Source organism: Corapipo altera, unplaced genomic scaffold (assembly GCF_003945725.1).
Source record: "Corapipo altera isolate COAL_440 unplaced genomic scaffold, ASM394572v1 63, whole genome shotgun sequence".
NCBI classification, from domain to species: Eukaryota; Metazoa; Chordata; class Aves; order Passeriformes; family Pipridae; genus Corapipo; species Corapipo altera.
Window position 1 is genome coordinate 4,197,095 of NW_020884928.1, and position 19,169 is coordinate 4,216,263.

At 40.2% G+C, this 19,169-nt stretch overlaps 1 protein-coding gene across 4 annotated transcripts in view; it reads left to right on the forward strand.

Annotated features, from left to right (window-relative positions):
- Positions 1-12,599: 12,599 nt before the first annotated feature.
- The window catches only part of TRDMT1 (tRNA aspartic acid methyltransferase 1), a 29,419-nt gene continuing 22,849 nt past the window's right edge, over positions 12,600-19,169 (forward strand). Inside the window, exon 1 of one of the 4 annotated variants that reach the window (XM_027658764.1) lies at positions 12,600-12,712. Coding sequence is in view for 1 of the 4 variants with exons in the window: in XM_027658762.1 (XP_027514563.1) it covers positions 12,649-12,712 (64 nt within the window). In the remaining 3 variants the exon portion in view is untranslated. Of the gene's footprint in view, positions 12,713-13,646; positions 13,668-13,892; positions 13,915-19,169 lie in introns of those variants that run through there. The other 3 variants (XM_027658762.1, XM_027658767.1, XM_027658768.1) reach the window with 3 other exon arrangements.

The window sequence follows — 19,169 nt, forward strand, 5'->3', positions numbered from 1 at the left end:
ACCCGGGCCCCTTCTTATGGGGCGGCACCGCCCGTGGCTGGGCCCGCCCCGCCGGGCACGTCCCGCCCGCCGCCGGCCCGCGGGGAGGGGGCGGTGGCCGCGGACACAAAGGCGGCCAGCGGGGCGGTTCGGGGAGTGGAGAGTGGGCAGCAGTCTCTGCCTTTCTGAGCCCCGTGGGACGGCACATTTCCGCCGGGGTTGCGGGACGTGGCAGGGAGGGCGCGGCGGGGCGGTGGCCCGCGGATGGGGGCGCGGGGATCCCCGGCACGGCGCGCCCGGGGAGGACGGCGGTGATGGCAGCGGCATCCTCGGCTCCGCGGAAACTGCGCTGAGCTTCCCCTTGTCTCTCGCCGTCCCTCTCCGAGAGTGAGCGCGGTGATGCAAGGGGGGCATGGCAGGTTTAATGTTATGTCACAGGACTGGCAAAATACTCCAGTTAACCCATTAAAACGTCTCTATGGGTATGATATATGTATATATATATGTAAAAGAAACTTTCTGAGAACCTTTCTTTCTGAGCTTTCTGAAAGAGTAAGATCAGGAAAGACTGATGCTAACTATTCACGAAGGGCTGTCAAATGTTCAAAATAAACAGCGAGAAAAATAATGTGTATGTTTTCTTAAGCTGACTCCCATGACAGCAATGTCAGCTGCTACTTCTACACTAAAGACACAAACTTTACAGGCTAAATATGTTTTCCCCTCTAGCTGGGTGAACATGAGTAAGGCTTAGTTCTGCCATTATTGTAACAGTGATTCCAGAAACAACTTACTTTTTTTAGTGTGAACAGTACATTATTGAAATAGCTGTATCCAGGGTCTTGCTCCTTGATATTAATTAGGATAGTAGCAGGCTTGATTTTAACAAAGATTTGTTTCTGCAGTGCTGTACCCAACAGACTTTGCTATTAATTTCAGTAGGCACATGGTCAGTCTTAGGAAAGCACCTGGCAAAATGATAATTATTCATTAAACATGATTGCAAATGAACATGAAAGGCCAGAAAAAAATCCCAGTGTTTCAAGAGCAGTTTTACAATTAAAATGGGGCTACCAGCAGTAGAGAAGAATGATGTAGGTAGTGCAGGGCAATAGCAATGGCACATGAGTTAGCAGAGAAAAACTTCAACTGAGTAGCAGCAGATTGTTTTCAGTATGAATGCAGAAGTTTGTTAAGGGAGATGACAGAATCCCTGTCATTTAGATAAATTAAAACTTGAGTGGCCAAAGCACGACTCATATTCTCTACTTCTGCACTGATGCATCAGGTATGGGACAACTTTGTCCTCTTTTCTATGGGAAGTGAGCGATACAATGTGGAGGTGTTATCTGTAATGTATTACTTCAGCACTTAGGAGATGCAAAACTACCATTGAGTTTTAATGCTTTTTAGCTTGCAGTCCTGCAGAGGCAAGTATCTTCACTAGAAGTTTTGATAAACCTGAACATGAACAGTGGGTGGAGAGAAAAGTCATTTTTACACTCCAGTTCATAGTGAAGTCAGCTATTGTACTTCAGGCATTGTAGCTTACCAGGGAGAATTTGAATCCATATATTTTATCAAAAATCTTGGTTTTTTAAAGGCAACTGTGCTTTAGTTTTATTCTGTTGGCAACCAGAAGTGCAGGAATGAAGTTTGTATCTAAATGTGGGTCCTTGAGGTTTTAGTTTCCTTTATTCACTCAAGCAAAGGAAGCTGACAAGGTTGAGCTACTGAAGTGCTTACAGCATAAGTCCTGGGCTACAGCTCATTCCATTCACCCACTGAATAAGAGGCAGAGGTCACACGGCATTCCTGAGGCTAAAGGTTCCTGAAGCCCAGCCTGGACGCTGTTGTGCTGCCTGGCTCTCTCAGAGCTCTATTTAAGCCATCAAGTTTGAGCTGTAAGCCTTTGTGAGCCCTGGCACAAAAGTACATACTGATTCTATGAGCAGGCAAAAAGCAAACCAGCACATAATCAACAGCCTCATGGATTAAAGATGTTTTACTCAGAAATGCTGATAGTTTTAGCAGATCGTTGGTTTTTTAAGGTGTGCTTGTGCCCAATTTGCTTTTTCTAACAGAAAATGACTTGCTTATCCTTCACAAAACCTTCAATGGCAGACATATGCAACAGTCATCCTCATTCAGGAAGTACTTTGCCCCTAAAATCCAAGGTGTTTATTTTAGTAAATATGATCCACCCCCCTCATGTTTCATGTGTAATTTCCATATGTTTATGTCACCGCTGCCATATGTACTCTTGGCCACCTGCCCCATTGCTTCTTTTCACTATTAAATGTTCAGATATTGTTGGCTATTGGGACTACAATAAAACTTTAGGTGCCTTTTGCTGGTTGGCATTTACACAGATGCATAAATGGAGGAAGCTCTAAGTTTCTTGTAAGGCTGTAATAGATTTAATGTGCATTTTCATCTCAAATCCCAAAGGGGAATAAAACATGTCTCCTTGAATGCAAAAAACCCTCCACTCTCCTTTTCAGGAAAGACTCCTTCTCCATGTAGTCATAAAAATCATAGGAAGTGTGTTTTGAATGGAAATGAAATCCCAGTAATCAGTCTAGTTTTATGGAAAATGCTATGGGACTCTCAGAGACAGTCAGTGATCGAGATCTTGACCACTTCTGACATGAAGAACAGACAGCTAATAGAATCACTCAGTGCCACATTGGGGATTATTCATAAACTACTAGTTGTCATCTGTGTTGTTTTCTGTGATGCCTTCCTTTGCAATTCTGGTACCTAGCAGCTGGCTGGTCAGTCTGAAAGATCACCTCTTTAGAGGTAGATCTGAGGTCAGACAATGGCACTCTTAAAAAAAGAAACAGGTATTTTTATCGTATTTTTTTCAGTTCACACTGCGAATTTTTAATTAATTTTTTTTGGCTTTTTTCCAGAGGATTATGTATTGGTTCACTGCCAAGAATGAAATTCAGAATCAAGCCATAGAAGTTTAGCAAAAAGCCCCTGTATTGCATGTAACTGTCATTAACAGGTAAAATGGATATGCATAGAGAGAGGGTACAGATGCTTGAATGGCTTTATACTGAATATATGTTGCCCTAAAAATGAAGATGTCCTCATAACAGAATTTCTATGATCTACTTGAAAAAATATCCATTGGTCTGAAAACTTCACTGAAAAGAGTGACATTCACTTCTTTTTTTTTCTTTTTTTTTATTTACCATTTCATTAAAACAGTAAGAAACTAGAGCAATTTAGTCCAAACATTGAATTTGCTTTCCAGTTATTATAAACTTTGACCAAACAGATGTGAATGCTTTCATTAATCAGATTTATGCTCCTTTTTTCAAAGTTTCTGCTTCCAGGAGGTGCAAAAGGACCCATAAATATTAAATAACCATGTAAAACATCCTGCTATGCAAATACAATCATTTTTCTTGTCAGTACCATACAGCAATCTTAAGCCCTGGCATGCATGGGGCTGTAGAGGCATTCCTTCACACTTTCCCTGTGCCATTAGTATTGGACAGACTCTGGGCAATAGGGACCCACTTTAACATGAGGAAATGAAAGGCTCTTAATGCCCTACAGACAACTGAACAGGAACTCTCTGAAGTGCTCAGCCACAGCAAGTGCTGTGTCCTATCACTTGAGTGATTGCTGAACTTTCAGTGCCAAAGAGCACTTCCTCCTGCAGCCATGGCCTGAAAACACTAATACTGCTATGGCTTTGAAAACAGAAAAGTCCAAATTCCAAAAAAAATTTATTTTGGTTCTAAATCTTCACATGAGATCTGTCCCTCCCTTTAGCTGGGAGCCAAGTGGAAGGAGAAGCCTCCAAGAAAGGCCAGTGCATCGAGGGAAGAGATGATTTTTCTGAATCCAGAGATTCCATCTCCCTTGATGCCGACTGGGCAGAGCTGATTTGGGTTTGTGAATATCACCAGGCTGCAGAACATCTAAATGTTCAGGCATTGAAGTCTCCCCTTGCGAGTAACTTCCTTGACTAATTGAGGTCTTAAGAAAGAAATTGGTAAATTCTTTTACGAAATGTATTTTAAAAATAATGTTGCCTATAGTCATTGCCAGTGTTGCAAAGCATATCAAACGGGTGTGACTAGCTGCTGATTTTTTCAAGTAAATGATTATGCTCTATACTCAAAACTAACCAACTCTGTTTAAAATATTCTATTTTAATGTATAATGAACTATATGAAACTGGCAGGGGTTTCATCAGTAGGGAAGTGATTTGAACATGACTCAAGCCTCCCAGTTGCATGACTTACATTTCCAAAGAATTATTATTGTCATATATTAAGTTCCTCTCTACTATGGTTTCTAATTGCCAGAATAGAATGTTTTCTGTGTCAAAATAGGACATTTCTGTACCAAACTGGGTGCTCATTTTCAAAGCCAGTGCAGCCCTATACACTGAGTTCTTCTCAAACACCATGCACAGCTCTAGCAATACGAGAAGGGAAGGGTAGGGAAGGGAAGGATAAATTTTTCAGCTCTATCACTGGTATAGCAATTTATTTTATCAATCCCTTAAACAAACAAAAAACCACAGCAAAAAAGTATGACAACCTGTACACTCCATTTGTCACTTCATTTAATAGCAACTGACTGCTGAATGCCAGCAATATGGTTAGCAATGACTGGGACACAAAGGACAATGTCTTCCAAACCAACAAGAAGTTTGGTGTGGTTTAAGGCTCAACCTGAAACTCTTTAAGCAGAAGTAATTTCCGGATTAAACAAAGTCTCTCAGCCTTGGTTTGGATGCCAACAATAGACGATTTGAAATTTTATCTCCACTGTCCTTGTTTCATGAAATTTGTATTTTTTCAAAGACCAATAAATTGTTCAAGGATCATGATGGGCACTTTATAAAGACCATTTAACTTAAATATCAGATAAAATATTTAAATTGATAGCTTAAGTTTTCAGTAGGATCTATGTAAAATGTATAGCGTGCATAACTTCTTCCTGTCCTTTGTCCCTCTTGATGTTGCTCAGAGCTGTTACTATCCCTGCAGTAAACTGTTGGCACAGGTAGAAGTCAGCAGCGTGGATGAACATTCGTATGTCATGGCACGTTACCATGAGAAGCTGTATTTGTCTGCAATCACGGTTTTAAATTTTGAGATTGCAACCTTTTTCAAAGATCAGTCATCCATCCATCCATTCTCTCTTTCAGAGAAAGCTAAAAGAAGTGATTCTAGCATGCCATTAATGAACCCCATCAGTTAAACATTTACTACTTTTTGGCTAAGTTTTTTTCCAAGCAAACTGCCTAAAGAGGTCCTCTAGCCAAAAACCAATTAAATCTGAGGAGTGATTTCATTCTTCTCTCTCCCCCAGTTCCATCACTTACACAAAGCATAAATAGCATAATGTTTTTGTGCCATGGTATACCAGGAAATGATGATCCTTCTGAGGAAGAGGCAGGACTCAGCAATGGAATCATTAATTGCATGCAGCAATTGTTCCATTCTTCCTCTGAGATGCCCAGGACAAGCAGAACAGTACTAGCTCCTTGAGGCCAAGTTTTTAGCAGATTCCCCAGTCCAAGTTCTCGTGCCAAATCCTTGGTTCCAATGAAACTCATAAACTGAGCGTACATTGTGTTAGCCATTCTGGGCTTAGTTGGCTCCTTTCAAAGGGAAGAGGCGGTGGTGCACACACCCCAAAGCTGAGAAGACTGAGTTTCTGTGAAGACGGACTGTTTTTACATGCCAGTTCTATGCCTAATTTCCAAGCATAAACTTACTCTGTCCAGTTGGGATTAAGGAGGTAAAATGATCCAGATTTAAGATGCATAAAATATTGTGGGCTAAAGGAACTGAGTGGAAAATTTATTAAATACAGAACAGATAATCCCTATGGCTGGAGAAGGAAGAGAACAAATATCTTTAAGAGTGGAGGTGTCCATCCTTTTCAGGTGGAAAGTTGTCCTGTTTCCCATCCCACACAAAATTCACTATCTACCTGACCTTTTCCTTAAGAATTTGGTCTTGTATATGGTCATTGGGTGGGAGAGAGTTTGTGTAGGATGACAGGAGGAAGGACCTAACAACTATTCAGGCACTTTGTAGATGTTTCAGTTTTGCTGATTCAGACTTTTGCCAATATTTGTGGCTGTTGATTTGACATGGATGAGGCATTTGCCCTGAACTCCATGACATGGAAGTTATGAAGTCTACCATGTAAGTTTAAAGCACATCAGAATGAAACAACATACAGGTCAGATATCACAGTTTTTCAAAGAGAGAGGTGTGATTTCCCCTGGATATGGTAATGCAACTGTCCTTCAGTTGTATCCCAAAAATAATCAAGTTCTGTGGTATCAAGAGTAATCCTGAGATATATCCTGCAGATGAAGCACACAATACTATTGTATTACAATATGCATGATGCCTGGACTCGCAATGATAATGGGAATTATGCACAGTTTATGTTAATTAATTACTCAAGTTTAATGTTAGGTTTTGAACAACAGTGTCCCATACTGTAGGAGGTGAGTGCTACATCTTACTTGGCACCGAAACTACAATGAAATCATCCTCAGGGACTTCATCTGACACGCAGGGTTTCCAACAGACAATTCAGCAATTTCCCATTGTATTTTTCTTATGAATTATGTGAAACATGTTTGCTGGAGTCTTAATTCAGCCCAACTCCCTACAGCTGAATATTGACATTGCCAGTCCATACTGGCATATGTCTTCTGCAAGATGATTTCTTTAGAAATAATTATTTTAGGACATCTTGACCCTTTCAGGTTAGGTTTATTGGGGCTTTCCTCTCCAGGCAGTCTTAGCAAAAATAACAAAAAAATCACACCCCTTTTTCTAAAAAAATTTTGTTTCAACTTTACAAAAACCAAAAGCTTTTTGTTTTTAATTGAGGCAATACTTACTTGGGGAGGGGACTTCAAAAGACCTAGCAGCCAAAAATTACACTGTTATATTTTACCTAGGATTATTTTCATAACAATTTTTCAATTTATCCTTAATTTCAGCTTATCCTTACAAAATTTCACATCTTCTTCAAATCTGTGTTTTACTGTAGACTATTTTCCAAGAGACTTTCTGGTAGATAGTATATTGGTGTGTTTGATAGACATTTGTAGAAACGTAAAAAGAGAGAAGGAGAATATTTACAGTACAATCACTTCTGTAATTGCAGTTAATAAGTGGTATCAAATAGCTTCACATTAGCTTCAAAATAACTCATTTGCAAATGCCAGCAATATAGCCAGGTTGGAAGACACCTCTGTGCTGCCTAGGCACCAAGTGCTCAGCTTCTTGGGCAGATTTTATGGTACTTACTGTGTACAAATGGTTTATCTATCTGAAGGTAGCTCAGCAACTCCAAAGTTACAGCTCTGCTGTGGCCACATTAAAGGTTTTCTTTCTCTCTGAAGGAAATACCCTACTACTGAAATAGTACCACCATGGCATAAAAGATCTCATTTCCTGTGCTAACTACAGTCTTAGTCAAAGATTAAACTCACCACATGGGACAGAATGAAAAAACAAAGTTTAGCCAAGGGCTGAACTCCTTAAAAGACAAGACTATGGTGTATAAAAGCTTTAGGTGATACTAGATGGCCTTGTGATCAAAAGGCGTGAACAACACTGACACACAGCTGCAAATCTTTTTCAGTTTGAACACTATAGGTTCTGCAAATCATATAGGGACACTGGAAGTGAAAAGTCCTGCCTTAAGTAAAAAGTTAGGAGGTACATCCAGGCCCACCATCTGCACTCCTTTTCTCTCCTTTCCCTCATCACCCCCCCCCTCCAGTAGAGCAGCAAGCACCACACCATTTTCTCCTGCCCCTGCAAACGAGCTGGGATCTCCCACGCCATTACCTCATCCTGAACTGATTCCCCTTTAACAAGGCCTGGCTCTGTGCCTGCTGTCACTCATTTCCTGCGACCCTTCAAGGGTCTGATTCAAAACACATTCGTTGCACCAGTAATCTTTCGGCTGAGTGCAGTGGGCCTTTTAGAGTTTAGAGTTTGTTTTGTTCTGTCCAGTGAAGGTTTTATATGATTTTTTAAATTTTTTTTCTTTGCTTACTAGCCTTTTTTTTATCCTTTATTTTTTTCGTCAAGCACTGGAATGTGTAAGTACAACAAGAAAGTCAATAACATCATGTAAACATATGCCTCTCATCCAGTCAGGATGACCACTGCAGGCCAAACATAACAAACGGGCCAGACTTACTTAGATTTAAAAGTATTTAAATCAGAAAAGTAAAGATTTAGTTAGAGAAGCAATTTCTTTTTATTCCTTATTCCCTACAGAGTATATGCATAGCACCAGGACCTGAAAATAAAATCCTGAAATGGAGCTATTAATATATTTGAAAAGTAAAAGGCTAAAAGTGTTTGTGCCTGTTCACTCTTCCAAATAATTTCAGCTACACAAATTTCTCCTATGTAGAGTTTTTAGAAATGCATTGGGAGAGGCTGACAAATCTGGTTTTATGTGGGTTTCACTTCTAGTCTTGTAGAGGCATGGTATTATAAATTAAAATCATAGGCTTCCTTAGCTATGTGGGCACGGCCCATAAGGCTTCCTGGAAACACCACATCTGTGGCTGACAGCTACTTTTACTGAGCATCACTTCAGCAGAAACTGAGTCTGATAAATTCCCTCCTGAAATATTACATCCGCTACAGATTGGTTTTGACAAACTGCAAAAGGTTTTCAGTTTTATTAGTAACCTATTGGACCAATGGTTATGGAAACGGTAATTCATGCTATCCAGTCTCAGTATTTTTTTCAGTTCAGTGGTTGTATTGCAAGGGTATGACATCCTCACATTCTTTCCTGGCCACAGTGATTTCTGACCCAGAACATGAGCTTCCCTTCTAGACAGCTGAGATATCTGTACACTCTTCCTGATTCTCACTCAGATATTTAGTAGGTTATACTGGACATTCAGACACAAGCAGTATTTTTCATTGTTCAGCCATCACCACTGATATTTGCTTGTACTGAAGTTTTGGCTGACCACTGTGAAGGCACTTCTAAACATCTGGTGTATCAGCAGCAGGAGATTTTTCTTGCTCTCTCTCCACTTTTTGAATATAGAGGAAATGCTCACAAACACTTCCCAGCTACAAGTCTACTACCTTCCATCACCCAGCCTTATGTGGAGGGGTTATATTCCTGACTTCAATAAAACCCAGTGACATGCTCTGCAGACTGGTAACCTCCTGCTCAAAGCCAGGGGCAGGCAGAGGCCCTTCTGGTGTGCTCCTGTCCGCTCTGTTGCAGATGGGAGGGCAGGGAGGAGAGTTACCTGTAACTGCAGAAGGCTTGAGATGCCTGTAAGAGTTTTGTGTGTTTGTTATGTGCATTTGTTGCTGGTGTGAATTATAGAAACACTTCTCACTTGGGGAACAAGAGTACACAGCCCAGTCATATTTTGTAATTTTACCTTTCAGTTGCCAAGTACAATGCCGAATCTTATGGCAGTAGTTTTTGCATGTTTCTGTGATGTTCCTTGGCAGCATTGCTAATTGTAACGTTTTTAACAATTCTAAAGCATTTTAAGGAGCGAAAATATTGCAGTGGTTTCATCTGCGTGTTCCTCTTACCACATGTAACTGTTTCACTGGATGTGTTTCTTGGTTACCAGGGCAACAATTACAAATCTAGCATGATTACCTGTATCATACCACTCATCAGAGATGTGGGCAAACTTTGGAAACTTCTACACTGAGGAAATGTTGCAAGTTGGTAGGAGGAGGAGGTTTTCAAAAGCTGTCTCAATGAAAATGCTGATACCATATGCTTATGTCAAAACTTTAAATGTATCATTGAGTGATCAGTTTGCTTAAAATATGTTTTACTATAAATATATTAGAGTCAAGAAAATAACTGCTTCATCAATGCATTATCATAGTAATGTAGATGTGCTCATTTAGAATAAACTAACATAATTTTAGAATAGCCTGTCATTAGCTATTTAAAACCAGCTATATTGTGGAGCCATAATTCATATCTGAAACAGCCCATACTTGTGTCCTAAAAAATGTAAAGAGTACAGAGCTGGGCATTGGACTTCAACTCTGTTATTAATCTCCTCTATTAATAATGTTCCTTGAGATTTACTATGTGCACAGAACAGAGTAAAAAGGAGCTGTCAGAATATCCAAATTTCAGTAAGTCAGAGAGAACCAGTTGGGAAATTCTGCAGACATGTGGCTGCTTTCGGGTCACAAGACAAAGCATGAGCAACCTTTAGCCTGCCCCATAGCAGTGGCAGCGTATGTTAGCAAGATTTCCTGAGTGAAGTATGAACAAATGCTTTCAAAGGGCTTATCCACTCTCTGCCATCATTCAGTTTTTTGTAAGAAGAAAGATATGCATGGCCATGGATTTCAGCACTTCTCAGCCATTGCCCCAGTTTCTGAAATAAGCAGCATACCTTAAATACTACCATGTAAGGTTGGATCCAAAAAGTATGGTTATTATTATGCTGACTTTGCATTTATAAAGTGAAGAGCACTACAAGTAACTGTTTCCAGATTCCCTGTTTGCATTTTCAGTCCTTTTTGCAGCTGTCAATTCATAATGAGAACCAGGTTAGGGCAGACACAGTCATACAAAATGATAAAACTGACTACTGGCAGTTGTTTAAAAATGAACACTAGGGAAATTTTGGTGTTTCCCAGTCTTTGCAAGAGGAAGCCAATAAAATCCAAACCTAGTTTTCGAATTTTTTTGTTGCCAGAGTGTAGGTGTTTTGATCAGATTCTCCAAATTACTACACTGGTGGAGGAAGTAGGTGGAGCATTTCTCCTGAGCAGGGAGTGTTCTATACTGCCACTAGCACAGCAGAGACATCTCTGCTGCTTTTTCCATCAGACTCCATTTTTCCTATGTGTGAATGGCAATAATACCTTGGAGTCAGGGAAAGGATAAGGAAAAGCTCTGTCTCCCTATCTGATATTAATTGCTCCAGGTGTTGGACAGCTCTAAATAAATAAACTGTTCTGGCTAACTCCAGATCCCACCCCTCAGAGTATCACGCATTGCTGTGATCTGTAGGTTATGGAAATAGTAAGGAAAGAAGCTCAAACTTATCAGCTTTACTAATTTCAATAGTCTAAAAGCTGCCATTTTCTTTAGTTTCACTTTGCATCTATACTTTGAAGGGGTTCTACTGAAGTGTGTCTTCTTATCTGATAACAACCTTGTTCTTTGTAGCCACCTTCATCATCTTGAACTCTTTTCTTCGGAGCCTTCAGCATCTTTGTCCCATGACTCTTTTCTCCAGCCAGCACATTCCTGGTTCTTTCAGTTTCTCTCAGTTCTCTGCCAACCACCTGTGCAGGAAACCTGCCTACTGCTGGTTGCAGTGTGTGCTGCTCTTCTCTGGTACCTCAGCTGCTGCACTTATTTTCACAAATCCTAGATGTACACCTTGGACTTCTTGGTTTTGTCACCTGCTTATTTCCATGGCTAGCAAACAAAGAAGCAGCCCCAGACTCTGGCAGTGAAGATCCACAGGTGAATGACAAAACTGTTTTGAAAAAGCTGGCAAGGACCAATATTACTTTGAAATTTTGTTTCTAATTCCACCGTTTTCCACAGTTGGTACATCCCATATTCTGGAGGAGTGTGCTGAAAAGCAACAGATTTCTCCCTTTTTTGCCCTCCAGTTTCAGACAAAAGTTCTTTTTCCACTGCAAGTCAAGGTAGGAGCTACTATGACATGTTGTACATATTCCTCAAATATTCCCCAAATCCAACTTATTTTTGACACATTTCCAAGAGGCCCCACAAAAATATAATTAAATCAAGAAACTATTAGAGAAACATGTTGAGATTTGTTTTTATATTAATGTTTCATCTTCACTTTACAATGGGAATCTGCAAACTGAGGCATAGGTGTCTGCCTGCTTGTCTGCGGTGGCTAACCCAGGTAACAGTCTGCAAGCTACTTACTTTGGTTGAGTCATATATATATATATTAATACATCTATCTAACTTTTGTTTTAAAAACAAACTACTTCTCATGGGCACCGATGTCATTGTGTAGCCTCTTCCTTGTCAATTTAGCAACAGCAATTTTGTAGTCTTGGGGCAAATTAGTACAGTTTCACCAGTTATTTCCTTCCTTCCTGTTTCAACAGCAGTGCAAGCTTTGAAATGACTTCTCAAAAACATCACCTACGGCCGAAATCACCGTCGAGGCCATTTCCATCAGCTGCCCAGCCGGGCAGCAGACACCCTCTCTCATGGGGATAAGCCTCTTTTGCCACCCGGCATCCCTTTTCTCCCTGTGCCCTGGTTCCCGCCACCCGAATTAATTTCGGCTGACCCCAAGGGGCTAATGGCGGGCAGCGGGCCCTGCTCCCGACTCCTCGCGGCCATGAGAGCGCAGGTGGCGGAGCCGGGGACAGCCTCCGCCCCACGGGGGCAGCAGGGCCGGCTACGCCGGGGGTGGCTTCATCCTCCGGGTTTGAGCCCGCTCCGGAGCTTCCCGAGCGATCAGCGATGCCCGGGGGAGCTGCGGCTCCGGAGCAGCCGCACGAGCGGAGCGGGCGGGAGGGGGGAACCAAAGAGCGGCGGAACGGGCGGGCGGCGCTCAGGGAGCCGCCGGGCGGGCGCGGCTGCCCCAGCCCCAGCCCCATCCCGAGGCCCAGGCCCGGCATGGCGCCGCTGCGGGTGCTGGAGCTCTACAGCGGCATCGGGGGGATGCACCAGGCCCTCAGAGGTACCGGCGGGTCCGCGGGGCTCGGTGCTGCCTCCATGCCCCACCCTCGGGGGCTCCTTCTCGAGGGGACCCGGGCCTCCGAGGGAGGGCGAATGTGCAGGGTGGGCTGAGGTGGCCGCTCTTCTCCCATAGCCCCTTCCTCAGCCCGGGCGTGGGCACCAGGTACCCAGGGACACGTTGGAATGAAAATGAGGGATCCATGCGCCTTCTCTGGCCCAGGCAACTGCTTCTGACACGGCCTTGATTTTGTGTTTGTTAATATGTGCTCTAGCACAGACGCGCCCCTGCTGCAAACGTGATCGGGGTCATTGAAGCGCATGGGCTGATAATCTAATTATTCAGGGTATCCCATAGGCATGCACGTGGACTTGGTTTTCCTGGCACTAGTTAGGTGTATAGCTGATATGTGCTCCAATATGAGCCTGACCATCTGAGGCTGGTATAACATTTTATAAATATGAAAACAGAATACGGAATTTGACCTGGTATCGAGAGTTCACACCAACCCATGTGCCTAATGAGTTTTTGATCTGGTACAAGGAACCTTGGAGCTTGATTTGCTGAATTGTTAAAGCATGATCTGGGTGACCTTCAGAAAGTCCTGTAGACTCTGTGACTTGGCTTCCCTAAATAAAAAATTGAGGCAGTGCTATTGATTTCCTTTGTAAAGTACCCTGGACCTTATTACTTGGAAGTCCAGGCTTCAACACACATTAGTATAATTTATGAGAATCACAATAATAATTTTAACTAGGTACAATCCTTAAAATCTTTCAGCCTTTGGAAACATCAACAGGCCTTATATTTTACTCACGTAAGAGAGTATTGTCGTAAAAATAACAGGTGGAAACTCGCCTTATCCTGTTATTTTTCCAGGGAGCTATGTAATATTAGAAGTTTATGCTTACAGAGTGGAATCCATTTAGCATCATTTATTCGCTTAAAACATACAGTTGTCTGTGTGGCATTTTTTCTACTGTCCTATTTTTGCTTGAATGTGTATATATGTTTTATATATAAATATATAAAATATATATTTATAATATATAAAAGTACACAACAAAATAGCTTCATACATTGTTCCTAACCACCTGTTTTAAGGATGCATTTTGCTTATTTCCAGAGACATTCTTAGAATATTAAGAGGGAAGTTTATCTTTGTATGGAATTGCAGATTTTGGAGTTTTCGTAGAATTAAAAGAGTGAGTTATGCCTTGTATATAGTGTGCATAGCTGTAGTGATAACACGCTGCTTTTCTAGTAGCTGTATTTCTGAAGTGATGGGAAGCTATTTGTGTGTTGTAGACAATTTCCATATTTCCACAGAAAGTGGACTGGTTCCTGAAACTTAGCCTACAGCATGGTCCTTCACTCCTCACTGAATTATCTAGCAATGTTCTTGACGTAATTATAAATGTCTTGAGTCTGTTCAGTAGCGTGCTGCAATTGGTAATAAATTGTAAAGCTAGATGTGATACCCCATGGATTTCCACCTAAGAAAACATCATTTGCAACTCAGTAAATACTTAGAAGCATGGGAATGTTGAGAATGCAGCATTAGATTGTCAGAATATTGTAAACTTTTATCTGAAAGATATGTGGAATTGGTGAACCCCCAATGGATAATTGCTACACAAGGCTTGAAATCATGTCGCCTATATTGTGTAGTTTGGACATAAGGCTGAAGGAATTAATCAGACTCCTTGTATTATTTCTTGAAAAGGTAAATTTATTTCCAAGTTTACTGTTTCTGAACTCGCTAAACACACCTGCTTCAGTGTCAGTGTATGTTGTAATTTCTGTTCTTCTGGGTTTACATTTGACTGAAGAAATTGCGTATATATGAATAGTGAGACTGAGATTTTTCTGTAGTGGTATCAGCCAAAGAACATGAAAGGACTGTGTGTAAGACAACATTTAAATTATTATTTGTGTAAATGACCCTAAACAGCACTAAATGGTTAATTGCCAATTGAAATTAGTGAAGCGAATGGACGCAACGTTATTTGCTTTGCAGTTGATATAATATTTTTCAGTCCGAGGTCTTATTTTTCTGGGAAGCACATGAGAACTTAGCCCATAAGGATTGTGTTGTCTTAGAAAAGATCCAAACCATACAATTCTAGATGAAAATATTGTTTAGAGTGCTGTTAAAAATAATAGTCAGGCGATTTGAATAAAAAAGGTTCTACGGAATTTACACTGAATTACTTATTAAATGACAGGTTATTATTTAGAACTGGGTTTGATGAATTAGATTTCATTTGGTGGTATAGATATACTGGGACATTTTGATAATTTCTGCTGGTTTTTTAAGCCCCTCAGACATCTGGATTCAATTTTCTTACACAGTTTATAAAGGAACCAAGTATAGGCAATGGGCATTATGTGTTTGCTTTTACGTGCAAGTCAAACAGAAAAAAGTGAATGTTCCTCTATAAGTACTTTAATAATAGGGCTTCTTATATGTTTTAGGCCTATATGTGTACATGAAACCATGCTATTTAAAAAGGTCTCTGATCTGTTTTTTTGGCTATCATTTAGCAAATGGCAGATTGTTCAGCGTCTTCCATTTAAATCAAGCATGGAAATGTTAGAGGGGTTGTGGGTTTTTTCCATATAAATATGAAGCTTGAAAGAAAGGCCTCCATTTTGCCAGTGCTTTCATAAGCCAGGCACACAAGGGATGAAGATTATGTATAATAATGTATTTTCTTGGTATGGTTTCTAGTGAATCTATACAGCCAAGAAAAATAATAGGAATATGTAGAAAGCAAAAAGAGCGTGGAGTATTTCAGTGGCAGCACACCAGGAAATTTCCTTGTTCTACAAAAGGGATTCTGCATCTCTGGCAAGCAGTAGCTCAGTGCTGGTTCCTGGCCATGTTACGTGGCCAGTTATGGTTAGCAGAGCTGGTCCAACTGTCTACTTTTCTGTGAAACTGCCAGTGTTTTCAACTGGCAAATAGGTATTTTTCAGGAAATCTGATGCTGCCTTTTCTACTTTGATGCCCATTTTGGCTGTGGTCTTCCATAAACTTAATTTTAGGATGGCATATGCTTGAGCTTGCAGGATGGGGATGTTCATTGTTTCGGCAGCTGTCATTAAAGTAGAATATAATTGGCACCAAATAATATGCATTTGGTTTTGAGATTCTACAGTAAGAAATAATTGAATTTTCACATATTGGAATTTTATCTATCAGGAGTACACAGTCTTGTGTCTTGTGTTTATCCATCAAGAGTACACAGAAGTTATGAGTACATAGTTTCATAGTTAAATCAGGTTCTTTTTGACAGAAGGCAGTTTCTGAAATTAGGTTTCAGTCCAAAGCTGAAAAAGAAAAATCTTGGGGATTGTCTAGCTTGTGTTGGCACTTTAGCTGTAGATAATTCAGCATATGCAGAATTTCTTGGTTTAGGTTTTGAATGCAACACCAAAGACCTGTGAAAAAATACGATTTAGAAAGTTGGGCTTGATTAAAGTTAGAAGTCAGTGAGTGTGTTTGCATTCACACTCTTGAAAGATTGAGGCAGCAGAGAGATGGAAGTGCATTTCTTCCTTCTTCCCACCGTGTACTGCAGAACTTATGGGGTTTGTAAATGTTGATGTTTAAATCATATACATCTAAACATATGTTATTTTTTCATGTGTGTGAGTGAATTTATTCTTTATACATAAAGTGCAGAGTTTCTGAAGTGAAAAATAATGCTTTATTTTTAGAAAATCTATGGCAATAAATTCATTTCCTTAGCAACTTTCCATCAAACAAACAACCTGCTCCTCCTCATTCCCAACAAAACCAAACCTAAATTAGCTTAATAATTGAGGCAGTTTTCCCATGAAAAATGGGTTCCACATCTCTGCCACAAGCGTTTGTAATCTGCCAGGTGACTGAAAAAAGTCTGCTTGCATAAAACACTAAAGAACATATTTGGTGATATTTTTCCTCTGCAGTTGTTACGTTTCAATTTTATAGACTAAGAATTTGGGTCTCTTGTACTCTGCCATGGCTGTTTATTCACTTTATTTGGTTGTCTCTGTGAATTGCACAGTATAATAAACTGGTGTGTGTAATTACATTGAGCATAGCTCTCCCACCAGGAGAGGCAAAGGAGACAAAACTGGCAAGCAGCTTTAGGATTCAGCACAAAGTTAAACAAAAATATTGCTGGTTTGAGCAAGTTTTTACACCTAAACTCATTTTGATTTAATACTTCTTCAAAGTATAGCCCTTTGTAGCACAGGATGGTGCCCGTTGTGCTTTTGTGTAAGTTTATATGGCTGAACATGAACAAATCCTGTACAAATAGAGCAGGGGAAAAAAGTTGTTAAGTATCCTGCAGGAAGTAAGTATCGAGTTTACTGATAGTCCTGTTGACTGTAGCCATGGGCAGTTCAGCCTAAGTCATGTCAGCCAAGAGCTGACTACTGAGAAATGAAATCTTTGCTCTCTATTTTAGAAGGAAACAGGACTGACAGAACATGTGGCTAATCTTCCCTTTTCCATCTGTTTCCATATACCTGTTAGAAGATAATTGTTCCGGCTCTGATTTTCCATTATGCTGAAATCCACCAGGATGCCCTCGCTGTAACAATGTATTTCATGTGTTGTCTTGATATTGATGACTCTTGTTACAAAAATACAGTGGTGAATATAAACAGATCTGTTAATTTTAAGGTCTACTGGAAACACATGACAAAGGGATCAAATCTGGAGAGAAAAAGGGCAGATATTTTAATATCAGAAATTTTATTTTAGGCGTTTGGAAATGACACCCTTAGGTTTGTTTTTTCCAAATCAGAAGCTAATGCATCCTCTCTTCCTCTGTTCCAAATGCCACACCTTCCAATCATTACAGCAGTGTCCCTTTCACTCAGGAGTCTGATATGGCTTGTAAGCATTGTGTATACAACAAAGTAGAGAACTGGGACCCAAAGTTTGATTGCTGCCTCTTTAGGCAATTTAAATAACAGTTAAAGAGTTTCTGCTGTGTGTGTCCTAGAGGTTTTAAGTATTAAGTGCAAAACCAGTACTTTACTAATTGTATGATAAAAATTTGATTTCACCTGCTTTCAGCCAAGAGAGAATACTGCAATCTAGTCTGCCTAAAAATAAGACATAACACCTCCCTCTGTAACTTCCCCATCATATCTGTGGCTTCCGTTTGAGCTACAAATTGTTCAGAAATGCGAAGTCTCAGTTCAGAAACTGTGGCGTTGAGGAATCTTGTAAATCAAATATTCCAGCAGTCTCTTAGTTTCACTTAGGAAATATGTACTATTTTTTCATTAGTCTGAATAAAATGTTACTCTTTTCTGCATAGTTACAATTCTCTTAAATGGCTGTGTTTTGAAAATTGGATGTACTTGTTTGGGAGGGGAAAAAAGTCTTCAGAGCTGTGTTTCTTTATTGAAGTTCTGCTATGTATTTTGAGGAGTTGATCTAACATCTCACCAAGTCAGCAATTCCTGAGTTGGTTTTGTGTCTTTTGTCAGTGGGGATAGTTAAACACAGTCATGATTCTGTTTTTCTTAGATTCTCCTTTCAGGCTTTTTTTATTATACATTCCTTACAGTAATTTTCAAGCACTAAATATGATTGCTGTAGCAAAGCAGAATATCACAGTTATAATAGAAGTTATTTAAATTTCAGAAGTTCTTTAAAAATGTTGTATTCTCACATTGTTTGAAATTTACACAAGCTTTTCTTTGTTGGGTTGGATGTGTGAGATCTGCTTGTCTGCTCGAGCTCCTTCATGCGTTTCCAGGGTATTTCCACACAAATACGCTTAATCAGCTTTTAGAGGGAGTCTGTTCTGTAACAGGGACTCCCAAGTGAGCCACAGCTTTTAAGTCAAAAGAAAGAGAAGCTTTGAAAAAATTATCAGGTCTTTGAATTGGAAAGAGAGGATGTCTTTGGAATAGTTTAGGAAAAGTTCCTGTCCTTTTTCCATGCTGGTTCACGTCTCTAGTTTAGACTGAACATTGTATTGCAAGGGGATTCAGTAAATTACTAGTAGCTATGTGCTGTCTTCCAGTGCTCTCTTCACAGGCTTTTGGACTTGTGAAGTCCCTTGATACAAATCCCCAGTACCTCTTTTTTCCTGTATGTAGGCAGGGAGAGATTGGATTGGTGGCAGTAATAAAGATGAGGATCTAAGTCATGAGTTGTGAGAGAAAGCACACAGCTTGCCTTCCTAGTTGTCCTTTTTGAGCTATGTATTGATTTAGATAATAGCTGAGGTTCTTGATTTTTTTAATTTTATGTTTCTTCTAGAGTGCTTGGAAAATGCAGTTAGGGTCAACTTGTCAGGACAATATGTTTTAAGAATTGAAAGAATAAATTGAGAAAAGCAGTCTCTTAAATCGTATTTGAAGTTTGTTCCTGTTACTTAGATGTCACAGCTTTGTTTTAGGAAGATGATGAAAATCTTGGTTCTTGAATATGTTTGTA